Below are 24,839 nucleotides of genomic sequence, written 5' to 3'. Positions count from 1 at the left end.
CAGTCATGCCACCACCCTCCAACCTTTTTACCAGTTCTGACACCAGCTGTCCACACAGCACTCACTACTTCTCTGCTGGGTTTGGTAATTTGTTGCATTGGCCACACAGAACTCAGACAATACTCATGATTATGGAGTTTATTAGGGAAGTTACAGGTTACAATTCAGGTTCAGGAATGCTCAGGATACAATTTTTCTATCAGGAGAGCTTCCCCTTAGCCATACCTGCAGACACTTCTCTCTTTAGGCCTCGGCCTCTCAGCCTATCTTCTTCTCCACTCAGGTGTTACAAAGCTCTTCTGCCTCTGCCAATAGGGGCACTTAGATGCACCCCACTCCGCCAGCAAACCTTCTGCCCAAAGGCACTCAGCTTTCTTGCTCTGTAGGCTGGCAAGCCCACCACTGTGTCTCTCAATTCTGCTGCCTCTGCTGCCACCATCTCTCTGCCAGTCCTCTCTGCTGTTGTCTCAGCGCAGGGATCTTGGTTCTAAGACCCACTCTCAGCTCTTCTCTGTCCTAATGATAGTGAGATTCCCCTTTTCCACCTCTGGGAGGGATCTTTTTTTTTTTTTAGTTTCTACTTTTTTTAATTGCAATTTAGGTGAAAGTTTACAGAGGAAATTCATTTTCTATTCAACATTTCAAATGCATTTTCTTTCATGACATTGATTGCAACCTCCAAAATGTAACAGCTCTCTTCCCACTTCCTCCCTGTGGTTACCTTTTCCCTGTGTTGTTCTTTGTTACGCATTCCTGCCCTCTGAGCTATCTCCCTGTGTAAATGCTACTCTTCTAATTTCCCATGGTTGACTCTTCTAGGGAGTGTACCTACTTGGTGTAAATAAATGTTCATCTTATAGGCCTGTCCCTTGTCTGATTGAAAGCCATGGGAGTGAGTTCTATTCCAGGATTGAAAGGTGACTAAGGACCATAGTCTCAATGGTTTCACCACTCTCTATCAGACCAGTAAGCCTAGTCTTTCTTTTAATGATTTTGGGTTTTGTTCCACATTTTTCTCCTACTCTGTCCAGGATCTCCTGTTTCGATCCATTTCCGAGTGGCTGAAAGTGGTCACTGGGCACCATCTAGTTCTTCTAGTCTCTGGGTCATGTAGACTGAGAGGCTCGTTTTCAGCCCAGTAAAATGACAAAACTGACTAATCCCCACATTAGGATTTCATATACCTTATTTCCATGGTCCTACCCCTACAAGGGTGCCATGTACCTCCATATTTACATTACTAGCAAGCTTCCAGTCCCCTTGGTGGGCCATAAGTACCTTATATTTTCATAGTTCCACCCAGTCTTAGGATAGGTGCCACAAAGACCTTGGCCAGAAGAGCCATACTAAGTAATTCACTGCACTGCAATAACAATCTAACACTTGTTAAAAGAATGAAGCAAGCAAATTTAATCTCAAAGACTTTAATATTATTTTTTCCTGTCAGTTTCTGGGAAGAGTGGCTTTGACATTGCTATTTAACTGGATAGGATTCTAATGAATATACTGGATTAATCAGGTTTTAAAAAAGTATTGGTCAGGTTTATTTCACAACTTAATTATATAGTAGACAGAATATTATATTTAGAATTGGATATACCTTCCTTTAAGTCTTATCACTTACTATATTTAACCTTGATCTAGTTTAACTTCTCTAAGGCTCAGTTTACTCATCTGTGAAGTGGGGGTAATAGAGAATCTCAGAAAAGATTCCCTAGAGAATGAAGAAGGAGGGATATATTTGAGAGGAAAAGTATTGCAGAAGAAGTTAGATGTGTAAATTTTGATTAACTACTTTTAAACTAGAGATTTTTTAGTTTATTGAGATGATGTTTTCTAATAATTGTTGAAAGCATTTGATAAGATGGTATTTCAACTGTATTCATAGACTAATAGTAGGACATGTTTTACATAAAATTTGGAGAACACCATTCCCTCCTACTCTACTTGTGTGTTTTCTCATAGCATACTCCTGGCAGATCCCTCATGTGATGTGTGCCCAGCCTAGACTGGTCTCCCCATCTCTGCTCCTGTGCCTTGCTATGATCACCACCTACATGTATAAACCCTTCAGCCGCTCTCTGTAGCCTGCATGATGAGCTCAACATTACTTGGCTGAGCAGTCAGTTAAGTTATGACCTGACCCCTATATCCCTTACCTGCCTCATTTTCTGCCCTTTCCTTCATGGCTGGTCTCAGATAGGTTGCATCTTTCTATCCTAGACTCTGAGCTCTTAAATCTCATTAGAGCATTGTGTATCCATGGTATAACTAAAGCCACAATGAAGAGTGATTAGCAAAACTATGAAATTTATTTTTATTTACCCTTTTATTACAAAGGGCAGTTTTTCCACTGAAATAAAAGTGTGTTTGAATTTTCCCAAGAAAGTGAAAAATGTCTTCCATTTCACACAAATTGAAATCAAGTTAGAAGGTCTTATTTAGCAAATAATCTTGAGAGTGGAAATACAGAGAAAAAAGCTAGAGCCTCATGTGGTCCAGTCTATAAACAGTGCCACTTTTGACCATACACAAAAGACAGATCTTATTCAGACTTGTAAGGAAATGCAGGGTGTGGCAGCATGCATTTTTAATGTGCTGCAAACATCTGGAATATCCTTTCTCCATTTCCATAGTATCTTAGTATCCTCCATATTGGTGGCAATTACCTGCTGCTACCCTTCATTTTACAATTCTCTAATTCCCACTCCCCACTTTCTTCCCAAACTCTTTAAATATCTCCTTCCCATAATGTAGGCCCTTTTGTTCCTTTTTGTCTATGTTATCTTCACTTCTTAGCCTGGATTCCTGAATTTCTATTTCTACGTAGTCAGAACAGCTGGAGGATCAAGGAGCTCCATGTAGTCTTGCAAGGAAAAGGATGGAATCCTCAGGAAAATACACTTTTTTCACTTTGCCTTTCTAATGAGAAATACTTTCGGAGGGGTTTCTATTAATTCTCCTTACAGAAACATTTATAAATAAGCCATTTGTTATTTTTATTGCAGATTAATGCACAGAGTAGAAGATTGTATAGGTGTAATATATGCACATGCTTATATATAAAAAGATGTTTATGTTGTTGAATATTCTACTTGACTTTGCACTGTAAGTTTCTTAAGAACAAATGTTTTTTTCCCCATGTAAATTCCCATAGTACACAGTCTCACAGTACCAGACTTCAAATATAATGGATGCTTAAGGAATGTGCTTAATTGATTTACTGATGGAGAACTCAGTGTTGAAATTTTAGGGCAATGCATTTTCTATTTGATTTTTCTTTTGAAGAGAAACCCAAAGTAACCAGTTGAGATTTTATGCAATACCCAGCCAAAATAAATTTCTGTAGACAATGGATTTTGCCACATTATTGTATAAAACTTTTGTTGTTTCATTTTATTTGCCTCCCTTGATGGTCATCTGAAAATGGTTATGTATTTAATGAATCTAAGTATTTATTCTCAGGGGTCATGGAAAAATATCTGTCAGAAATGCTGCAGTAAATGTATTTTTTATAATATAAATAAGATAAAAATGTAGGCATTCACTTTTTAATTCTGTATGGTGGACTTCAAACTGAAGCATATTTCAGAACTGGATTGTGTTCAGAAAGGGTCATTTTCCTCTATTGAAATTGCATGCATTTCTGTTAGTTTCCAGATATAAGCTGCTTATTATTGTACTAGGACAAAATGGTTTCTTTAGAAACTTGGGAAATAATAAACAGCCTCATTTAGAGAGCACGTTGGGCTGGATTTCGTCTATGAAGTTATGGATATGAAGCCATTTAGTGTGCATATGGTATCGAGGATCCTATCAAGAGAAACTGTTTGGATTATTCACCCCGTGATGTGTTTGCCTCTTGCAAAGTTTGGTTTGAAGTAGTTGGGACAAGACTGTTAACAAATCCCTAAGAATCATAGAGTTGGAAAGAACCTCAAGAGGTTCTTTCTTAGCCCCTGTATCCAAGGAAGAGAATTTGCAAATCATCCAAGACAGGCGGCTGTTTATCCTGTTTCTGTGAGACATCCAAAAGTAAGAGTCCTGACTGTGCCAAACTTACTGCTTTAGAACAAAGCACCCAGCATTCTGGTTTTCCTATCACATTTTAAAACTTTTGAAATGTGAGCAATGATGGGAGAGATACCCATTCTTTTTCTTGGGTAGTTGGTAGGGTAAAGGGGTTGCCTATGGCATTTCAGAATCTAGGATATTCTGTATCCACATCATGCTTCTGTTAAGGTGTTTCTGTTGGTTAGTTAGTTCGTTTTGTTATCAGAGTGTTAGTTTTGTAGGATTTGTCTGAGTCACTTTATATTGTTGCTGTTATGTGCCGTCGAGTCGGACCCGACTCATAGTGACCCCTCCTTGGGTTTCCGAGGCAGTATCACTACAGAAGTAGGTTGCCCCATCTTCCTTCTGAGGAGTGGCTGGTGGGTTTGAACCGCCAGCCTTCTGGTTAGCAGTCAAGTGCCTTAGGCACTACGCTACCAGAGCTCCCCACTTTATATTAGGGATTGCAAAACTCAAAATTCCATAGAAGTCAGGTAGCTAACCTGAAGTAAACTAATGTAGGCAATAGGGAGTGGTGGGGTCTGTGCCTAATCTGGGGATCACAGGTTCTGGGGAGCTAAGGGCATTCAGATTCAATTTGAAAACAAAAAGCAAATGCTCTGCTGGCTGTATTTGGCCTGTGGGCCCCTGGTTTGTGACCTTAATCTAATATCCAACATATGCCTTGGGCATGAATAAAAGACTTCAACTGGTGGTCCCAAGTGTATAAATTAGCACCTAACCCATGTTTTCAGTTTTGCTTTACTGACAAAAATATATTTTGGATATGCAGGATATACATTTACTGCAGCAAATCTGCTGAAAAAGTCCTCTTTGGAGTGCTGAAGAGCAAAGATGTCTGTTTGAAGACTAAAGTGCACCTAACCCAAGCCATGGGATAATTTTTCTAATCTTGGATTAGAAAATCCAAAGATACCCTTCTCAAACAAAATAATGAGTGATTTGATTTAGGTTGATTAAAGTTAGCCATGTAACTTACCTTATCTTTATATCAAGATTTACATAGAATATATAGTATATATTCTCAATATATCATAAAATGAAGCTGCAAAAGACCTTAGAATGATCTTGCCAGAGTATGCATTTAGAAGGTATGATGTTTAAAAGAGGAGAACTAAACCCAAATGCCTTCAAGCAGAATGGCCATGTTGCATACCTCAAGGAGATCCCATTCATAATAGTCTAAATGAATGACTAAGTACTATGCAATTCTGGGGGAGCTGTGACATTCACATGAACTATATGGTGATTGGTTTTCCCTGTTATTATGCAAGGATTAAAATCCAAACAGTTTCTCTTGATAGGATTCTCCATATCGTATGCACACTAAATGGCTAATAATATATTATTATTTTTATAACTTGTTATTCAAGTTCAGAAAGATAATATACAGCTGAGTCTCAGACAACAGGGAATGTTGGAGCCTGTGACAAACTAGTGAACCCATGTCCCAGACAAACGTATTCGAATTTAGACAAGCATAAGCATTCCTGTTGGCAAGATTCACTACCAGCTTGAGACCACTTGTCTAAACCAAGTGGGACATTTGGTTGCCTACCCTCTTGTTAAAAGATTCCAAGGATGAAACGAATATAGTCAATGGCAAACTGTTTAGCACAAAGTACAGTCATTAGCTTCAGGCATCATTATGGATTTAGCTAACATTTTCTCATTTTAAATTTGGGTTTTGATTAGAGTATCAAACCATGAAATCATGTTGATCAATTGTGGCCATTCTGTCAGACATATTATCCTACTCTTCTTATGTCAGTGTCTGTTAGATTGACTTCTCACTCTCCATTCCCAATCTATCATCCTTAAAATAATCGCTATCATTTGTGAAATTCCCACTATGTATTAGATGGTTTGCTAGATGCTTTACATACATTCTTTGATTTACTTATTGCAAACAAACTAGGAGGTGAATATTGCCATCCCTACTTACCAGATGACAGATGCAAGGCTCTGACAAATTATATGACTTTTCCAACACAGAAGAGTTAATATGTAGTAAACCCAGATTTTAAACCTTCTCTTGGCAGGCTCCAAGGTTCATTCTCTTTCTACTGCGCTTTCTATAATTGGAATCTAATATGTGTACTTAACCTTATTTTCTAATCCCTGAACCCTGGGGCTAGTGCTCTTTCTGGGGACAGAGTTGAAAAAGTAAAATGACTGCAGGGGTTGATATTAGAAGACCATTTGTGGAGAGGCAATTAGTGAAGGAAGGTTTGAAATGGGCAAGAGATATCTTTTAAGATCCTTCTGGAAATTGCATTAGGTGGGGTTCTTTTGGTTGCATATATCAGAATCATGACTCAAAAGAGAATTTCTTGGCTCATGCAACTGGATTAGTTCAAAGAATTAAAGGGAGTGCTGTAAAAAGCAGGACCTTTATAATTTGAACTGGATCCTTGGTATAGCCAGGATTCATTCTCCATCCATCTGACCTTTACTCAGCTCTGCTTTCTTGTGAAGATGGGCAGGGGTCATGACCTATGGCAGCCATGATTCAGAGACTCCAACAATAAGAGAATTTTTTTTCTTTTCTCACAGAATCCACATGGGAGGAACTCTTAATTGTCCTGCATGTTATAAGCCTCTTGGTCTAGTAACTATTATAGACTGGTCAAGGAGCAAGGGTGATATAATGGAATAGTATGACTGTCCTGAACTGGGTCATGTGTTTTACATACTTACCCAGTCCTCTTGAGCTTATAGGAGTTGGGAAGTGGGGCATGTTTATTATCTGAAGAAGAAAGATTAAGCAAACTTGATGGGAAGAAAAACTAGAACCCCCAAAGTTTACTAACCCTCTCACATTCCCCAGAAGTCTAGGCCTCCCTGATTTTTCCCTCCTTCTTTCTCCTCTATAGCACAGGGAATGCCCCCAAACCAAAAGTTTGCTTGAAATCTTACATTCAAGCTGCTGAACTATTCACTCAGATATTCTGCAAGTGAAACAGTCAAGAGTCACTTACCATGGACCACTATAAAAGACAATGGGCTGCACTAAGGATCTGCTTGTGGCTGCCTAAGAGGGACTGTATTCTAGGAAAGAGGCTACAGTGGTTAGAAATGAACTGTTCTGAGAATCAAAAGCAAATCAAAATATGTAAATGTCAGCTATTCTGGCTCTCCAAACTGTGTGAAAGGCAGGGAGAAGTAACGATATATTTAGATATGTAGATAGATGGATGGATGGATAGATAACTGTTGTCAAGCCCTCTGACTCATGGCAACCTTATTGTAACAGAACTAAATGTCCAGTTCTACATCATCCTCATGATTGCCAGCATGTTTGAATCGATTGTTGTAGCTCTTGTGCCTGTCCATCTCTCCTAGGGTCTCCCTTACCATCGCTGGCCTGTACTTCACCAAATATGATGTCCTCCTCTAACAGTTGATTCCTACTGTTGATGTTTGCAATGCAAATTAGTTGGACAGTATTCTATTGTGAGCCACAGGCCTTTCATTGGCTGAGTTTCAGAAATACATTGCCAGATCTCTCTTCCTAGTTTGTGTTAGTCTGAAAGTTCCCTGAAACCTGTCCACCATTGGTGACTCTGCTGGAATTTGATATACCAGGGACATAGCTTTCAACATCACAATACACAAGCCACCACAATATGACAGACTGACAGATAGGTGGTGGATATACTTAAGTGTTGTTGTTGTTGTTATGTGCCTTTGAGTCAGTTCTGACTCATAGCAACCCTGTGTACCACAGAACGAAACACTGCCCAGTCCTGTGCCAGCCTCACAATCCTTGCTATACCTGAGCCCATTATTGCAGCCACTGTGTCAGTCTATCTCATTGAGGGACTTTACCTTCACCAGTCTGCAGTATAAATTATATCTCAACATAAAGAAAACGAAAATCAACAGAACCAATAAGCAGCATCACGATCAATGGAGAAAAGATTGAAGGTGTCAGAGTTCATATTACTTGGTTCCACAATGAACAGCAATGGAAGCAGCAGTCAAGAAATCAGATATCATATTGCACTGGGAAAATCTGCTGAAAAAGTCCTCTTTGGAGTGCTGAAGAGCAAAGATGTCTGTTTAAAGACTAACGTGCACCTAACCCAAGCCATGGTATTTTCAATCACCTCATATGCATGTGAAAGCTGGACAGTGAATAAGGAAGACCGAAGAAGTGTTGATGCTTTTAAGTTGTGGTGTTGGCAAAGAATACTGAAGGTATGATGAACTGCTAAAAGGACTAACAAATCTGTCCTGGAAGAAGTGCAGCCAGAATGCTCTTTGGCAGCAAGAATGGCTAGACTTTGTCTCATCTACTTTGTTCATGTTGTCAGAAGGGACCATTCCCTGGAGAAGGATATCATGCTTGGTAAAGTGGAGGGTCAGCAAAAAAGGGGAAGGCCCTCAGTGAGATGCAGTGACACAGTAGCTGCTGCAATGAGCTCAGGTATGGCAAGGATTGTGAGGCTGGTGCAGGACTGGGCAGTGTTTCATTTTGTTGTACATAGATAGCATCTCTATGAGTCAGAGCTGATTTGATGGCATCTAACAACAATGGTAGGAGCTCTGGTAGCATAGTGTCTAAGGCACTTGACTGCTAACCAGAAGGCTGGTGGTTCAAACCCACCAGCCACTCATCGGAATGAAGGTTGGGCAATCTACTTTCGTAGTGATACCGCCTCAGAAACCCAGGGAGGGGTCCCTATGAGTCGGGTCTGACTTGATGTCACATAACAACAACAACAACAACAACAACAATGGTAGCTCTATGTTTAGCTTTTTGAAAACCAACAAACTGTTTTCCATAGAAGCTGTAACATTTTGCATTCCCATCAGCAATGGACAAGGGTCCCAGTTTCTCTATACCCTTGCCAACATTCCATGTTTCCATTTTTTTAATCTTATCCATCCTAGTGGAGGTTAAGTGATACCTCATTGTGATTTTGATTTGCAGTGCCTAATACATTTGACTGCTAACCAGAAGGTTGTTGGTTCAAATCCACCAGCCGTTCTGCAGAAGGAAGATGGGGCAGTCTACTTCTGCAAAGATTTACTGCCTTGGAAATCCGTCAGGGATTTCTGTGAGTCGGAATTGACTCGATAGCATTAGGTAATGGCTAATGAAGTTGAGTATCTTTTCATGTGCTTGTTGGCTATTTTTATATCCTCTTTAGTGAAATGTCTTTTCAAGTCCTTTGCTCATTTTTTTATTAGGTTGTTTGTATTTTTCTTATTAAGGCATAGGAATCCTTTATATATTCTGGATATTAAGTCTTTATCTCATATACGATACCCTCAAATTTTCTCCCAGTCTGTAGATTATCTCTTCACTTTGATAATGAAGTCCTCTGATGTACAGAAGTTTTTAATTTCGATGAGATCTCATTGATCTATTTTGTCCTCTGTTGCTTGTGCTTTCAGTGTCGTATCTAAGAATTTGCTGTTGAAGACTAGCTCCTGAAGCATTGCCCCAATGTTGTCTTCTAAGACTTTTATGGCTTTAGGTCTTTGACGCATTTTCAGTTAGTTTTTGTATATGGTGTGAAGTATGGGTCTAACTTTATTCTTTCGTATGTGGAAATTCAGTTATCCCAGCACCATTTATTAAAAATTCACTGCCATCTAGTTGGTTCTGACTCCTAGCAACCCCCACTGGATCTCCAGGGCAGTAAATCTTTACGGAAGTAGATTGCCCCATCTTCCTTGCACGGAGTGACTGGTGGGTTTGAACCACCAATCTTCTAGTTAGCAGTCAAATGCCTCAGGCACTGGGCTACCAGAGCTCCTTATTTATTAAAAAGACTACCATATTTTTATGCAAATAATGCACGTATTCTACATTTTTTCTTTTCTTTTCTTTTTTTTTTTTTTCGCCAAGCACTCCATCCTCTGCCCATGAGGTATTTTCACAAGTGCTCTATGCTAATTCATAGTGTGCTTACCAAAATACTTTGTTGGGGGAAGGGCATAGTTGAAAAAACTAACTAAAACCATAGAACATGGTTGCATAAAAAATATGATTCTTTCCCCATTTGATGGATTTAGCACTTTTATCAAATATCAATTGACCGTAGATGTGCATACTTATCTCTAAACTTTTAAGCCTACTCAATTGGTTTATATGTCTACATTGTAGCAGTCCCAGATTGTTTTGGTTATTGTAGCTTTGTGTTTTGAAATTGAGAGATATTAGTCCTTTTACTTTATTCTTTTTCAAAATTGCTTTGGCTATTTGGGGCCTGTGGTGGTTAAATTTGTGCGTCCACTTGGCTAGGCCTCTTTGCGTGGCTGGGCAGCTGGATGTAGTATTCCCCATGATGAGACTGGTAATCACCTCCATGGTGGAATCTACTGGGAGCAGCTGCCTTTGGGTATGTGGTGTGCTTCCTGTATATAAGAAACAACTTTGGGAATGGTCTCCAGCTTATGGCATGCTTGGACCCTGCATATGGCCATTTCATTGTTCAGCAGCCTGCCATGGCCTATCGACCTTGGGACATACAATGGACTTGAATTAATGGCCTGCCATGTGGTTTGGTAACATCAGGACTGTGCCATTTTATTTGTTGACTTTGGGCTTGTTAGCCTCAGCAGTCACTAGCTGCCTAAGTGAAGAGATGCCTCTAGCTTCAGTGGGCCAGGAGCAAGAGGCAGAGCTGAAGCCCAAGGTCTCCGGGCTTCCACTGTAGCCCCTTTGTGGGTGGGACTTCCTTGAAGGACAGCAGTGAAAGGAAACCCTCCCAATGGGCAGAACTTCGAGCTATGCATATGGCTGTTCACTTTGCATGAAACAAGAAATGGCCAGGTGTACAATTGTATATGGATTCATGGGCTATGGCTAATGGCTTGGCTGGATGGCCTGTGACTTGGAAGGAGCATGATTGGAAAATTGGTGACAAGGATGTATGGGGAAGAAGTATGTGGCTAGATCTCTCTGAATGGGCCAAAGGAGTAAAGATAATTTGTGTCTCACATGAATGCCCACCAAAAGGTGACCTTGGCACAAGAGGACTTTAACAATCAGATGGATAGGATGACACATTTAGTGGAAACCAGCCATTCTTTTTCCCCAGCTACTTCTGTCATTGCTCAATGGTCTCATGAACTAAGTGGCCATGGTGGCAGGGATGACGGTTATGCATGGGCTCAGCAACTTGGACTTCTACTTACCAAGGCTGTTTTGGCTACCACCACTGCTGAGTGCCCAATCTGCCAGCAGCAGAGACCAACACTGAGTCTGTGATATGGAACCATTCCTCGGGGTGATCAGCCAGCAACCTGGTGGCAGGTTGATTACATTGGACCACTTTCATCATGGAAGGGACAGCGTTTTGTTCTTACTGGAATAGATGCTTATTCTGGATATGGTTTTGCCTTCCCTGCATGCATTGCTTCTGACAAAACTACCATCTGTGGACTTACAGAATGCCTTATCCACCATCATGGTATCCCACACAGCATTGCTTCAGATCAAGGCACTCACTTCACAGCAAATGAAGTGCAGCAATGGGCCTATGCTCATGGAATTCACTGCTCTTACCATGTTCTCCATCATCCAGAAGCAGCTGGCTTGATAGAATGGTGGAATGACCTACTGAAAACACAATTACGGCAGCAGTTAGGTGGCAATACCTTAAAGGGTTGGGGCAATGTTCTCCAGGAGGCTGTATATGCTCTAAACCAGTGTCCAATATACGGTGCTGTTTCTCCAATAGCCAGGACTCACAGGTCCAGGAACCAAGAGGTGGAAAGGGGAGTGGTACTGAGAGAGTGGGGTGCTGCTCTGACAGATACTTAAAATGTGGAAAGAGGAATGGAGTGCATCCTTGTACCCAGAGACCCTGGCAGAGAGACCCCAGTATACAGCATGAGAGACATCAGGAGCAGAGCCAAGAGACCAGCATGAGAGATGGCAGTAGCAGAGCCTGTTGTTGTTGTTGTTGTTGTTATGTGCCGTCTAGTCGGCCCCGACTCATAGCGACCCTCCTTGGGTTTCCGAGGCAGTTATCACTACGGAAGTAGGATTGCCCAACCTTCCTTCCGAGGAGTGGCTGGTGGGTTTGAACCGCCAGCCGTCTGGTTAGCAGGCAAGTTTCTTAGCCTCTATGCTACCAGAGCTCCCAGCAGAGCCTAGAGACTGGCATTAAACAGCAACAAGCTTACCAGCCCACAGAGGACAAAGTCGATTGCCATTGGGTAGGTGGCTTCCTGGCAGAGTGGGTTGCCTTCAGGCATTAATTGGTAGAAGAGACTAGCATAAAATGGAGTAGCAGGTTGGCCAGCCCATGGAGCAAGAAAGCTGAGTGCTTTTGAGGCAGGAAGATCTCTGGCGGAGTGGGTTGCCTTCAACATTAATCGGCAGAAGTGGAGAGACCAAGGAAACAGGAAGCATAACTGCCTCAGCATCAAGGGTAGGACCATGGCCTTTGGGGATGAAACCACCACAGCCCCCTAGGTTTCAAAGAGCCAGACCTTCATCAACTTGGTTCTGGAGTGTGGGACTGCTTGTTCATATAAGCTAGAGTGATGGAGTCAAGTCGCTGCCCAAGAGTGAGGGGGCAGGGCTGCCATGCCCAAGAGGGAGAGGAGTGGGGCCCGCCAGGCCAAAAGGGTGAGATTGCCATTGAGGAACTAGGGGACTGGAGTCATCTTCAGTGGGTACATATACCACCCACTGAAGATCTGTACAGGTGCAAGATCTGTACAAGTTTACAAGGATTGGAATTGTGGTGGTTAAGTTTGTGTGTCAACTTCGCTGGGCCTGGTTGAGAGGCTGAGCAGCTAGTTGGATATAGTATTCCCCATGATGACAGTGGTCATCAACTCCATGGTGGATCTACTGTGAGCAACTGAGTAGCTGCCTTTGGGTATGTGGTCTTCTTCCTGTATATAAGAAACAGCTTTGGGAATGGTCTCTAGCATATGGCATGCTTGGATCCTGCATGTAGCTGCATCATTGTTCAGCAAGCAGCCTGCCATGCTCTGCCAACCTTGGGACTTTCAATGGACTTGAATAAATGGCTGTGTGGTTTGGTAACATCAGGACTGTGCCATTTTATTTGTTGAGCCTGGGCTTGTTAGCCTCAGCAGCCAGTAGCTGTCTCAGTAAAGAGATGCCTCTAGTTTCAGTGGCCGGGAGCAAGAGGCAGAGCTGAAGTCCAAGGTTGAGGGGCTTTCACATGGCCCCTAGAGTCTGGCACTTTGAACTTGGACTTCTAGCCTCCCAAACTGTAAGAGAATAAACTCCTATTTTTTCCATCTCACTTGTGTTGTATTTTAGTCAGAGTGGCACTAGGTAACCAGAACAGGGCCCTTTGAAGCTCCATATACATTTGAAGATTGACTTTTCAAATTCTGCAAGGAAGGCTGTTGGAATTTTGATGGATATTGCATTGAATCTATAGGTTACTTTAGGTAGTATTGACATCTTGACAATATCAAGTATTCTGATCCATGAACACATAATGTCCTTCCATTTATTTAGATCATCTTTAATTTCTTTCAGTAATGTTTCTATTTTTCACCGTACAAGTCTTTCATCCCTCTGATTACATTTATTCTTAGGTGTTTAATTTTTTGAGATGCTATCAAATGGAATTATTTCATTTTCAGATTGCTCACTGTTGGTGTATAGAAATCCTGCTGATTTTTGTGGGTTGGCTTTGTGTTCTGCCACTTTGCTGGATTCATTTTTTAGCTCTAATAACTTTCTTGTGGATTATTTGGGATCTTCTGTATTTAGGATCAAGTCATCTGTGAAAGATAGTTTTACTTTTTCCTTCCCAAGTTGGATGTCTTTATTTTTCTTGTCTAATTGTTCTGGCTAGAACTTCCAGTGCAGTATCGAATATCAGTGGTTGAAGCAGGCATCCTTGCTTGTTCTGATCTTAAGGGGAATGCTCTCTATCTTTGTCCATTGAGTATGATGTTAGTTGTGGGCTTTTTATAAATGCCCTTTGTAAAGTTGAGGAATTTCCCTTCCATTCCTATCTTTTTGAGTGCTTTTATCATGAAAGAGTGTTGGATTTTGTCAAAAGCCTTGTCTTCATTAATTCCTCAGGGACTCCTTTGCTATTGACTTCTTGATTTCCTGTGCATAGGCATACTTTCTTGTTTCTTTGTGTGTCTCATTTTTTGTTGTTGAACAGTGTGTTTTAACTAATTTGATGTGGCAACTCTAGAAATAAGATTGTCCCTCTTCAGGATTTGTTGTGTTTGCTGCTGCTACTTCTGTTATTTGTTTAGTGACTTTTCCTGGACTAATTCTGTAGTCTGTACTCTTTGTTGTGTTTGGCCTCTGGAATCACTGCTCAGTTATCTTGTGGTCAGCTAATGACTGGACAGGTACTTACTTAAATACCTTGAACCAATCATTCTCCCTGACTTTGATGTAGGGCTATGTATGTGTTTTGGGGCACACCTTCACCACTCTGGCAGTTTACAACTCTGCCTTAGCCTTCACTTTCTGCTTGTGCAGAGTCTCAAAGTCAGCCAGGTGTGAAGTATAGGGACCTTTATAGGTCGCTCCTAGGTATGTACACAGCTCTGCACATGAGTGTGGCATTTTAGAGTCCCAGGAATATTTTAGAGCTTTTTAAAGTGGCTGATAGAGATCTCATTCTGAATATTTTTCCTTTAAGTTTTTGGTCAGCTTCTTGTTTGCCTCACTAGTATAGTAGCTTCAGGCAGCTGTGAGGTTAAACAATTGCCATTGAGTGTTTTCAGCAAACTCCTTGGGTATGTGGGGCTATTTGCACCTGAATGAGCTGAGCCAGATCAAATGCAGAAGATTAACTTTGTGAATGGGGCTTTTCCAGGGAGCTTCCAGACAGGTCAAGTAGTGAAGATTCTCTGGGGATAAGGCTTTTGATATACTCTAATCCTGATCTCTGGTAGCATAGTGGCTAAGACACTTGCCTGCTAACCAGACGTCTGGCGGTTCAAACCCACCAGCCACTCCTCGGAAGGAAGGTTGGGCAATCCTACTTCCATAGTGATACTGCCTCGGAAACCCAAGGAGGGGTCGCTATGAGTCGGGGCCGACTCGATGGCACATAACAACAACAATCCTGATCTACCTCTTCAGTGGCTTCTAGAATTGCAAGGTTCCTGGGCTACTAGGCTGATGGTTTTCATAGCTCCTGTGGTTATGAGGCTGTTTTGCAAGACTACCATTGAACTGGGGAGAGGGGTGTGGGGATAGTCAAGTTAAAGTGCCACAGAGCTCACTTTTTTTTACTGAGCCATTTTTCTTAAATAAATACTCCTTGGATTGTTGTGAGCCTTTGGATAATTTCTGCAAACGTTGATTTTGACAGTTTCAATGGAGTAGTGGATTTTCAGTTTTGTATCCCACCATTCTTCTTCCTTTATTTTTAATCAGAGTATTTTTCTTTAGGACATATGAGACTAGAAACAAATGAAAATATCTAGTGCCCACTGGAGAGGGGGCACTACATTGAGTTGCAGTTGTGGGATTCTGGAGAAAGAAATTGGAGAAAAAAATCTTGCCTGTTTACATTCCTTAATCTAATTTTTAAAATTATAGTAGTGTAATAAATAAATAGCCATGGGAATATATATAGGGAATGTATATATTTTACATAGAATTGTTTGAAGTTTTGCCAACTAGTTTTCTATCTCATAGCAGGTAGTGGGGGGAGTGCATATTAGAGGCAGGTGCACTAGGACAACTGTTAGTGAGAAGGAAGATTTAAGAATAAAAAGTAGACAATCAGAGGATGCCATCTTGTAGCAGCTTCAGTACTCCTGTTCCATAGGCTATATCTAAGTCATGATGGGAATGCTAATTTGTGCTCTACATGCTTTGCTTCTAAAGTCAGAGAATGCCTAATATATTTTAGGAAGTTTTCCATCAAAAATCAATAAAATGCTTAAGGTTTGATACTTAAAGTTATAGATTGCATTTACCTAGATCATTTATTGCCAAAGAATATCATATATTTGAATGATGTTGCTAATTCTGTTGAGGAGAAAGGTTCTGTAATCATCCATCTAAATTCATCATGGTAGTTCCACTGTCTTACAAACTGGACACATCAACAGTGTGCTGTTGTCTCAATGTGTAGATTCATAGAGAAAAATTATTTAATCTCTCAAAAAAGGAAAGTTGAACCAAAGGGTAGTAATACTGTTTTATTTACTACCTTACATCCTTTAAGTCTGTAACCACCAGCAGCACCCTCTACCTATATAGCAAAAGATTAATTGATTTGTTTCTAAAGATATTGTGAAATTAGTATTTGTATAAGTTGCTGAGGACTTGACTGACTACTGCACAGGAAGTTCTAACCAAAACCTGTATATTTTTAGGTTGCATCATGATGATAGTTCATTCAACATGCAGACACATAATGAAATGTAGAGAGAACTGCAGGGCAGTATTTTGGCAGAAGTATTACAGCAGCAATCTCATTGTGAACAGTTAGAGGTGATTCTCTGAGATGCCATCTATCAAAAAGCCATTCACAATGTGGGTTCCATTAGCTGACATTATCATAGCTTGTTTGGTGTAAACATTTGAGATCAGGGAGCCACTTATAACAAAAAAGAAAGTAAAGCTGAACTTGTTTGCTGTTCCCTGCAATGTAGATAAAAGACACAATTTTGAAAGTCTGCATCATATCATGCATATTGTCAAAAGCCTTTATTATAGGTAGTGGTCTACAAAAGCTGGGACAATCCAGGGTTCTTAAGGCCACCATCAAATAAAAAGCTGCTCCACAGGGCTGAGGAGCACATATGGACTGGCATCATCCACCAAGAATTTATTCCAGGAAAGGCAAAGAGGGGAATTCTAAGAGAATTTTCAGCTCATGCTGGTTATTAAGTGGGGAATTACATTACAGAGTACATAATGACAAACAGTGTGTACTTGGTGTGCTAGGAGGTAGCTCCTGTTGTGAATATGCATGTGAGAGTCCAGGTGTCAGATTTGCAGTTTGCCAAAGTATAGGTGGTGATGCTTACCTAGGACCTTTTTCCACCGCATATTCTTAATTCAAGCCTAGAACGTTAAAGATAAAGAAAATATTTCAAATGGCTAAACTCCATTTGAGTTACAGGCCCCTTCTTAGAGAAAAGGATAGATGTGCTGGTATCCCTAGGTAGGAAAGCAAATTCTAGCTACATACTGATACATACAGATATTTCTATAGATTTTTATAAATGTCTTTATAGTAGTATTTAAGAAGATTGTTATTAGAATAGAAGCCATTTAATACAAACACAATACCTATTTGGATACTAAAAGTGTGCCATTTTTCTATTACAGTGTTCTGGCAGGTTACAACGGGACTATCTTTGCATATGGACAAACAGGCAGTGGTAAGACGTTCACCATCACAGGTGGGGCAGAGCGTTACAGCGACAGAGGCATTATCCCAAGGACACTATCTTACATTTTTGAACAGTTGCAAAAGGTATGAAACTTTCAGTTCATTTTACATTCAATATATTCAGCAGAAATTCACTGTGGGCAGAAAATTTATTGTGACATTTTATTATCTTGTATCTAAAAGAAGAAGTATTATTATGTAATAAGTCTGATCTTTATGTTTAAAGAGAGTTTGGGATTTTGCTGAAGAAGTGGAAATTATGATGGTGCTTCTCATTAAGGGCTGCTGTTTCAGCAAAGGTTCAAGGAAACTTCTTCTGATGCTCCCATGGAGGGTAAAAGAGCAATAATACCTTTCACCAATAGTATTTTACATTCTTCGTTAAGAAACTGAGGAATATCCTTCTTTTAGCTACTAAAGCACTGAATAGGATAGTATGACTGTTCTCTTTTCATACTTTTAACAAGCGTCCAGAAGAAAAAAAAAAAAAAGCCCACTGCCATTGAGTAGATTCTGATTCATAGCAACCCCATAGGACAGAGTAGGACTGCCCTGTAGGCTTTCCAAGGCTGTAAACCTTCACGGAAGCAGACTGTCTCATCTTTCCCTCATGGAGCAGCTGGTGGCTTTGAACTACTGACCTTTTGATTAGCCACTGATTGCTTTAACCCTATGCCACAGAACTCCTACAGAGGAATTCACCAAAAACCAAACTCACTGCCTACAAGTCGGTTTCAACTCATACCAATCCCCTTTGAGTTTCTGAGGTGGTAAGTCTTTATAGAAGTAGATTGCCCAGTAGCAGAATAAAAGTCCTATGGTAATTAATATTATTATAAAGAGGAGTTCCATAGCTATATTACATGCATTACTTACCAAGTACCTCCAAGTATCTGTTGCTTTATCAGCATTTAATAAACACTTAATATAGCTAATGAGGCAATATACTTATCTCCATATTGTAGATGGGAAAATTGAGTCTCTTAAAAGACCTGATGTGGAGTACCATCCCAGGTCTGTCTAATGTCAAAGCCTGTGCTTTTTACCACTGCTTACATGGGCTCTGTATCTCAGACTGGCTTGATTTTGTTGGTTGTATTTAAACAAATTCTCTACAATGAATCACTTAAATTCTCTGGATTTCCGTTTTTCCCTCTGTAAAAGCAGGAATTGAATTTCACTAGAGGATCTCCAGCCTCCCTACTAGTTCCAGAACTCCTTGGTTGTTTTATTCCTGTATAACAAATACCCTAACTAGGTCAGTGTAACAGTCACTCCAGAATTTCTCAACTGTGTGCTGTCGAGTTGGAAAAGATGAGAAGAAATTGCTGAGATCTGCATACCTCTAATTTTCATCCATAAAGTAGTAATTAGCCATTAGTTCAGCTCATCTCTCCCTGGCTCAAATATGCCAACCCTGCATGCCAGAAAATTTGTAAAAGAAATAGTAGAGTATATGTAGTGTGTATGTTGGCTCCAAAGCCCTTCTTTCATTTATTTCAGAAATTATCTCTTTTATTTTATTCCCAGATCCCACAAACAAGGAATATAAGTTTTAATAGTTTTTGCTGTTGGGGGCTAGTGTGAAAGTCTGTTGTCTTGGAAAGATCACTGCAGTTGGTACAAGCAGACCTAAACATGTAGTGTTGGGGCAGTTAGTTAATGTCTCAGTCTTGGGGAGTTGCTGCGAGGGCCAGACATACTATATTTAAAGATATTGTCTACTTCCTGGCATACAGTAGCGGCTCAGTCCATGGTAGTTATTACTACAGCCATTAATACCCATATATCTGCATGTGTCCAAATGATCATTGACCAGCTTCAGAGAATCCTTGGAACCTCGCAGAGCAAAGGAAGCCAGTTCCCCTGATTAAGTTTCACTGAACAAACCAGTCCTTTCCCAATGGAGAGTATTTTACTTGTCCCTTTTTAAACTTCATCTACAGTCAGTGAAGTACAGTTGTAAATGTCTAAATGTCTCCCAAGTACCTACCATCTGCTAGGTTCATTGTCTTAGATCGGTTTGGCATTGGCATTATCCTAAACCCCATTTCATTCTGAATGGTGCTAAGTAACTTCCTGGACTTGGAGAGAGCTCAGACCAGTTTATAGCCAGGGCAGCTTTTTATAAATGGACATGTTTCCACAACAGAGCACAACATATTCATTGTCATCAAACTGAACTGTGATTTAATAAGTTAGGAGTAACATGAAGTGCATCAGAAAGTCTGTCCACATTGTATGGCTGAAAAATGCAGACTGGTACTCAGAAGCCCCCAGTTGATTGTCTTAGAAGGACTCATGGAATGCTCTAGAATTCTTAAGGGAACATTTGGCTTATGCCAAGTGTTTACTTCAAGATAAACTCAGAGCCTAGTGCATACTGGTCCTGAAATGCATACAAGTCTGATAGGAGCACATTTTCAATGATTTTAAGAGAGGAAAATTGATTCCATTTATTTTAGAAATCACTGCTCATTACTTTTGAGAATTGTGAGGTTCATACTTGTTTTGGGGCAGAAGAAAAGCCTGTCTGCAGGAAACATATGTGTTACATTACAGTCTGGCAGTCTTAAACACTAAAAAGTAATAGGAAGGAAAGGTAGCTTGCCACATAGCTCAGTGAATTTTAAGTGTGTATTCCAATAAAAGTCTAGAAAATGCTGAAGCTGGGAGAGCCAAAGGTATTATTACCATCATCTCATAGCAGTGACCTGCCATTTTCCTGAGTTTTTATGATTTCTCCATTGCAGACTCAAATACAAGTTGGCCCTTCTTTCTGCCTTTCTTTTACTTTTATGTTCATAAACTCAATTCTCCATTTGGAGGCTTTTAGAAATAAGAAGGAAAACAATAATAGTAGCAATAATAATAGCATCACCAACCATTTATTGCTGCCTATTATAATAGACAACACATTTTTTTTAGGATTTTAAATAACCAGTTACAGAGTCAAATCTGACTCATGGTGACCCTATGAGTGTTACAGTAGAACTGTGCTCCATCCATAGGGTTTTCAGTGATTGAGTTTTGGGAAATAGATCTCCAGGCCTTTCTTCTGAGGCACCTCTGGGTGGACTAGACCCTCCAGTCTTTTGGTTAGCAGCTGACCACGTTAACATTTGCACCCCATCCCCCAGGAACTCACAGAATCTGATTACTCTGTCAGTGCTGCAAGTTAAGGGTTATTACCTCCATTTTTGTGGTGAAACAATTGAGGATAAGGGTATAACCACACTCGGTTATAAATGGCAGATCCAGTGTTCAAACTTCTTTTTCTGTCTGATGCTAAGACCAGCTCAGAAATGTGTGCTAACATTTCAAACTGTAATCTGTGGGCTATTTCTCTGTGTTTAGATAAGTTTTAGAAATATCTTACATTAAACAGGAAATCATCATGTTGCTAAAGGATGCCCTTGGGCCTTTAATGTGCTCTGAGAATGTCCGGGACAGGGATATATTGTATATGCTGACCATGGAAACCTTTTGTTTATTTTTTTTTCCAGGGGCATTTCATGGGATGTCTTTGGAAACACTAGAGTAAACTAACGGACACAGAAAGTCTCTGTAGTGTTTATAGTCTCAAATGCTTGTGCTAAGCCAAGTTATAACTCAAAAGTTTTGTTGTGCTTTCCCTAAAGTAGGATACTAATATAAATCATAGACCATTTCTCAGGAGAAGCAGTCATTGTCCACCCCCATCAGGAAGATTTCCAGCATTTAATGGATAGAAATTTGTTCAGTAGAGCTTCAGTCCATGTTGTCATCTTCACAGAATGTCAAAACCTGGAATTTCAGCTGTAGCTTGAGTGTTTTATTATAGTCATGTGCTGCCTGAGTCACCTTAATTTTTCATGTATTTTGTTTCATTTTGTGCAATGATAGCATATTTGGGTAGTTTTGACCCCTCCTTGGGTTTCTGAGGTGGTATCTCTACAGAAATAGATTGCCCAGTCTTCCTTCTGATTAGTGGCTGGTGGGTTTGAACCGCCAACCTTCTGGTTAGCAGTCAAAATGCCTTAAGCACTGCACCACCAGAGCTCCCTGTTAAAACCAGCATACCATATTAATTTATTATTAATTCTAATGTTATTAATATTAGCTAATACTGATTGTATTCATTTGAAGCTGAGGAACATTTAGGGATTCATTATCCAACTTTCTCACTTTATGGACATAAAAACTGAGGCTTGGCATGGTAAGGGCTCCCAGCTAGTTGGACTTGGGGTCTAGCTTTTTATTTACGGGCCACTGTTCTAACTTGGTCCTCTCTCCCTTTGAACAGCACCTGTTCAGTTGGTTCCTTTGGATCAGAGTAAGAATCAATCAGGAAGGTCATCCTAAGCAAATCCTCTGTGTTAGCAGCCACTATGACAACCTGACAGCCTTCTTGCCATAGACACAAACGCATTGTCCTCTGGCAAGGAGCAAAATTATATTTGCAGAGATAGGAACGTGTATTTGGGAGAAATAAGAAGGTGCTGGTTTTTGATATTTTATACTAAAAGCTGAACTTCTCTCAAGAGCAAAAAAGGTTCCAGGTTTATTCTTTCTGCGAGGAAGTGGTTCCCTTTTGTATATTGGCAGAATTAAGACTAGGACTAGTCTCCTTGATTATTAGCCCCATTACATTGATGCCTATGTCACTGAATTTCAAGAGTAGCCCATAGAAAACACCTCTCTCTAACCAATATCTAACCAATAGCCAGATATCCCTGATTTGCTCGTGTGGGCCAGAAAAATTAACCCATCAGGCAGTGGACCATTAACATCTACTCTCTGGTAGCATAGTGCCTAAAGCACTTGACTGCTAACCAGAAGACTGGCGGTTCAAACCCAGCAGCCACTCCTCGGAAGGAAGGTTGGGCAATCTACTTCCGTAGTGATACTGCCTTGGAAACTCAAGGAGGGGTCACTATGAGTCGGGTCCAACGAGACGGCACATAACAACAACAACTTCCTCATACCTATCTGATCTAAACTATTTTCTGTACTCTGGAACTCACCTTCATTGTTATCTATTTATGTCACTAAAAAATTCTGAATGTTAGAAAAGTAAAACAAGAATTTGGATTAAAGATGGAAACTTTTGTTACTGGAGTTTCTAGACTAGAGTGATAATCTGTGTTCCTTTATGAATAGACTCTTCACAGAATGTAAGCTTCTTTCTTTTTAGTAACCCCCTTTTTTAATCTGGAAAGTAAAAACAATGTACTGTACAGTTCTGTAACCAAGTTGGCTCATTGCATAGTGACTTTTTATGTATAATGTGGAATCAATAAAAAGTAACAGACTGAAGTTGCTTGTAATCATGGGTGTTGGCCATTTAAAAAAAAAATAGCTTTGTGCATATGGTAACTTGCAACTTGAAAGTGTCACGAACTGAAAATGTAAACCATACAAAGTCATAACGAAAAGGAAAAAAAAAAAAAACAGTGAGGAAGCTACAGTGATAATTGTTCATCTTCTTCTAAACGGAATTGTTATTTATAGCCATTATATAATGCCTTTCTCTTTTCCAATCAGGACAGCAGCAAAATATATACAATACACATTTCCTATTTGGAAATCTACAATGAATGTGGTTATGATCTATTGGATCCAAGACATGAAGCCTCCAGTTTGGAAGATTTGCCGTGAGTAGTAGAACAACAAAGAATGGGGGAAAATTGTTTTCAGATGTTCACTTCAGTTGTTTTCTTTGAAACTTTGTTTCTGGTCAGTCGTAGTTAGCAAATATTGGATAACAGGATCTTTGTGTATTTTTTTTTCTAGTTATGACAAATGGACAGTAGTGATTGCCTGAAACTCATTTCTTGGGAAACTCTCTTTTGGAGTTGGTACAAGAGAGTATAGTGGGTACTGAGGGGGTTGATGGGCTATGATAGTGCCACATAAAACCCTTTTCCTCCTCTAAAGTGTGGCCTTTCTCTGAAGAAGGTATTCGAATGAGAGCAATTAGGGAATCTAAAAGAGAGAAGAAAGTAAAACCTTAAGTTCTCCCTCAAATGCTTCTCTACTATTATTAACATTGACATTGACAATCATCTGGTCAGATTGGCACTGATTGTTTCATGACTGAAAAATAAATAATAAAGTCTTCAGAACTTACCTATCAATGGGGTAAGCTACCCTGACTATGTTTAGGTAATATTCTTCTCTGCTTGTTTGACTGTCTGCCTAAACTAGGCATATATTAGTTGATGACAGTTCATATACTTTTTTCCAGATATCTTCATATATCTGAAGTTGCCCAGAGCAAGAAATCCTATTTCAATATTCTTCTTCTTAAACATTCTAAAATAATTTTAAAATACAGATTAACCCTCTACCCACCCCCCAAAAAAAAAAAAAAATCAATAATCAGTGGCTTATTTTGGTTTGCAAAATAAATAAGGAATAATAAAGAAAATAAGATACAATTTAACCACCTTTGTATGTGTTCTTTCATTAATGTTCGTTGAGAGTTTTTACATATTATGTCTTTTAAGTTTACCGTATTCATAAGATGGAGTCAAGAAAGAGGATTATTGTTTATACTCTAATTATTTGTATAGGAATTGAAAGATGGGAAAGAATACTGACTCCATGGAAGAGATTGGCCTTAATGAAACTATTATAATTGAGTTTAACAAAAAGTAACACTTTATATATAAGAGGATATAACAGAAATATTAAGGACACAAAGGTCTGGAAGGAAAAGGCATGTGTTAAGGAGGCATGGAAAGCAAAAGCAGTAAGGCCAGCTGAAACCAGCGTTTGAACAACAGGCTTTTAGTTTGTGATCATTCTTTATTCTAAAACAAAAAAAAATACAAACCAGTTTCCTTATAGTTGATTTTCACTCCTGGCCCTGATGTGTATCAGAGTAGAACTGTGCGCCATGGGGTTGTCAGAAGTAGATTGCTAGGCCTTGCTTCCTACGTACTCTGGGTGGACACAAACCTCCAACCTTGGGATTTGGAACTGAGCACTTAACTGCACCACCCTGGGTCTTGTTTATTACGAAAGTCTTCTTAATTTGTTTTCTAGCTGACTCTCTGCTTGTTTGAGTATCTGCTCACTCGTACTTAAAATTGCTTTCAACAAGTCACATCTGCACTAAAGAGCCTGAAGGCTATTAACAGTAATCCAGAGATTCAGCTCAGCTATGATGAATATGGAGAAGGAGAAAGAAATCCAGGAGATATGCAAAAAAATAAAAGAAATAAAATAAATTGATTATACTTAGTGCCTGATTAGATTTGAAAAGGAAGGTGAATCATGAAGATCAGCACTCTACTAATTTTACCTATTGAAGATATTAAGCCTGGAGAAGTAGGATTTACCCAGAGTTTCAAAACTAGTTGATTAATGGTACAGCAAGGATTAAAAACCAAATACTCTCACTTATCAGCCAGAATAGTAAAAATATGTTCAATA

The 24,839-nt window shown here is 39.8% G+C and overlaps 1 protein-coding gene across 1 annotated transcript in view; it reads left to right on the top strand.

Moving 5' to 3' along the window:
* Positions 1-24,839, top strand: part of KIF6 (kinesin family member 6) — a 645,852-nt gene that overhangs the window by 122,017 nt on the left and 498,996 nt on the right. Inside the window, exons 4-5 of the mRNA XM_007939465.1 lie at positions 17,354-17,501; positions 22,944-23,053. Of these exons, the coding sequence (XP_007937656.1) occupies positions 17,354-17,501; positions 22,944-23,053 (258 nt within the window). The remainder of the gene's footprint in view (positions 1-17,353; positions 17,502-22,943; positions 23,054-24,839) is intronic.

The sequence above is a fragment of the Orycteropus afer genome, unplaced genomic scaffold (genome assembly GCF_000298275.1).
Source record: "Orycteropus afer afer isolate SDZICR_OR568_19922 unplaced genomic scaffold, OryAfe1.0 scaffold00059, whole genome shotgun sequence".
NCBI lineage: Eukaryota > Metazoa > Chordata > Mammalia > Tubulidentata > Orycteropodidae > Orycteropus > Orycteropus afer.
Note: the sequence above shows the minus strand (reverse complement) of the source record. Positions and strands in the feature narration are given on the sequence as shown.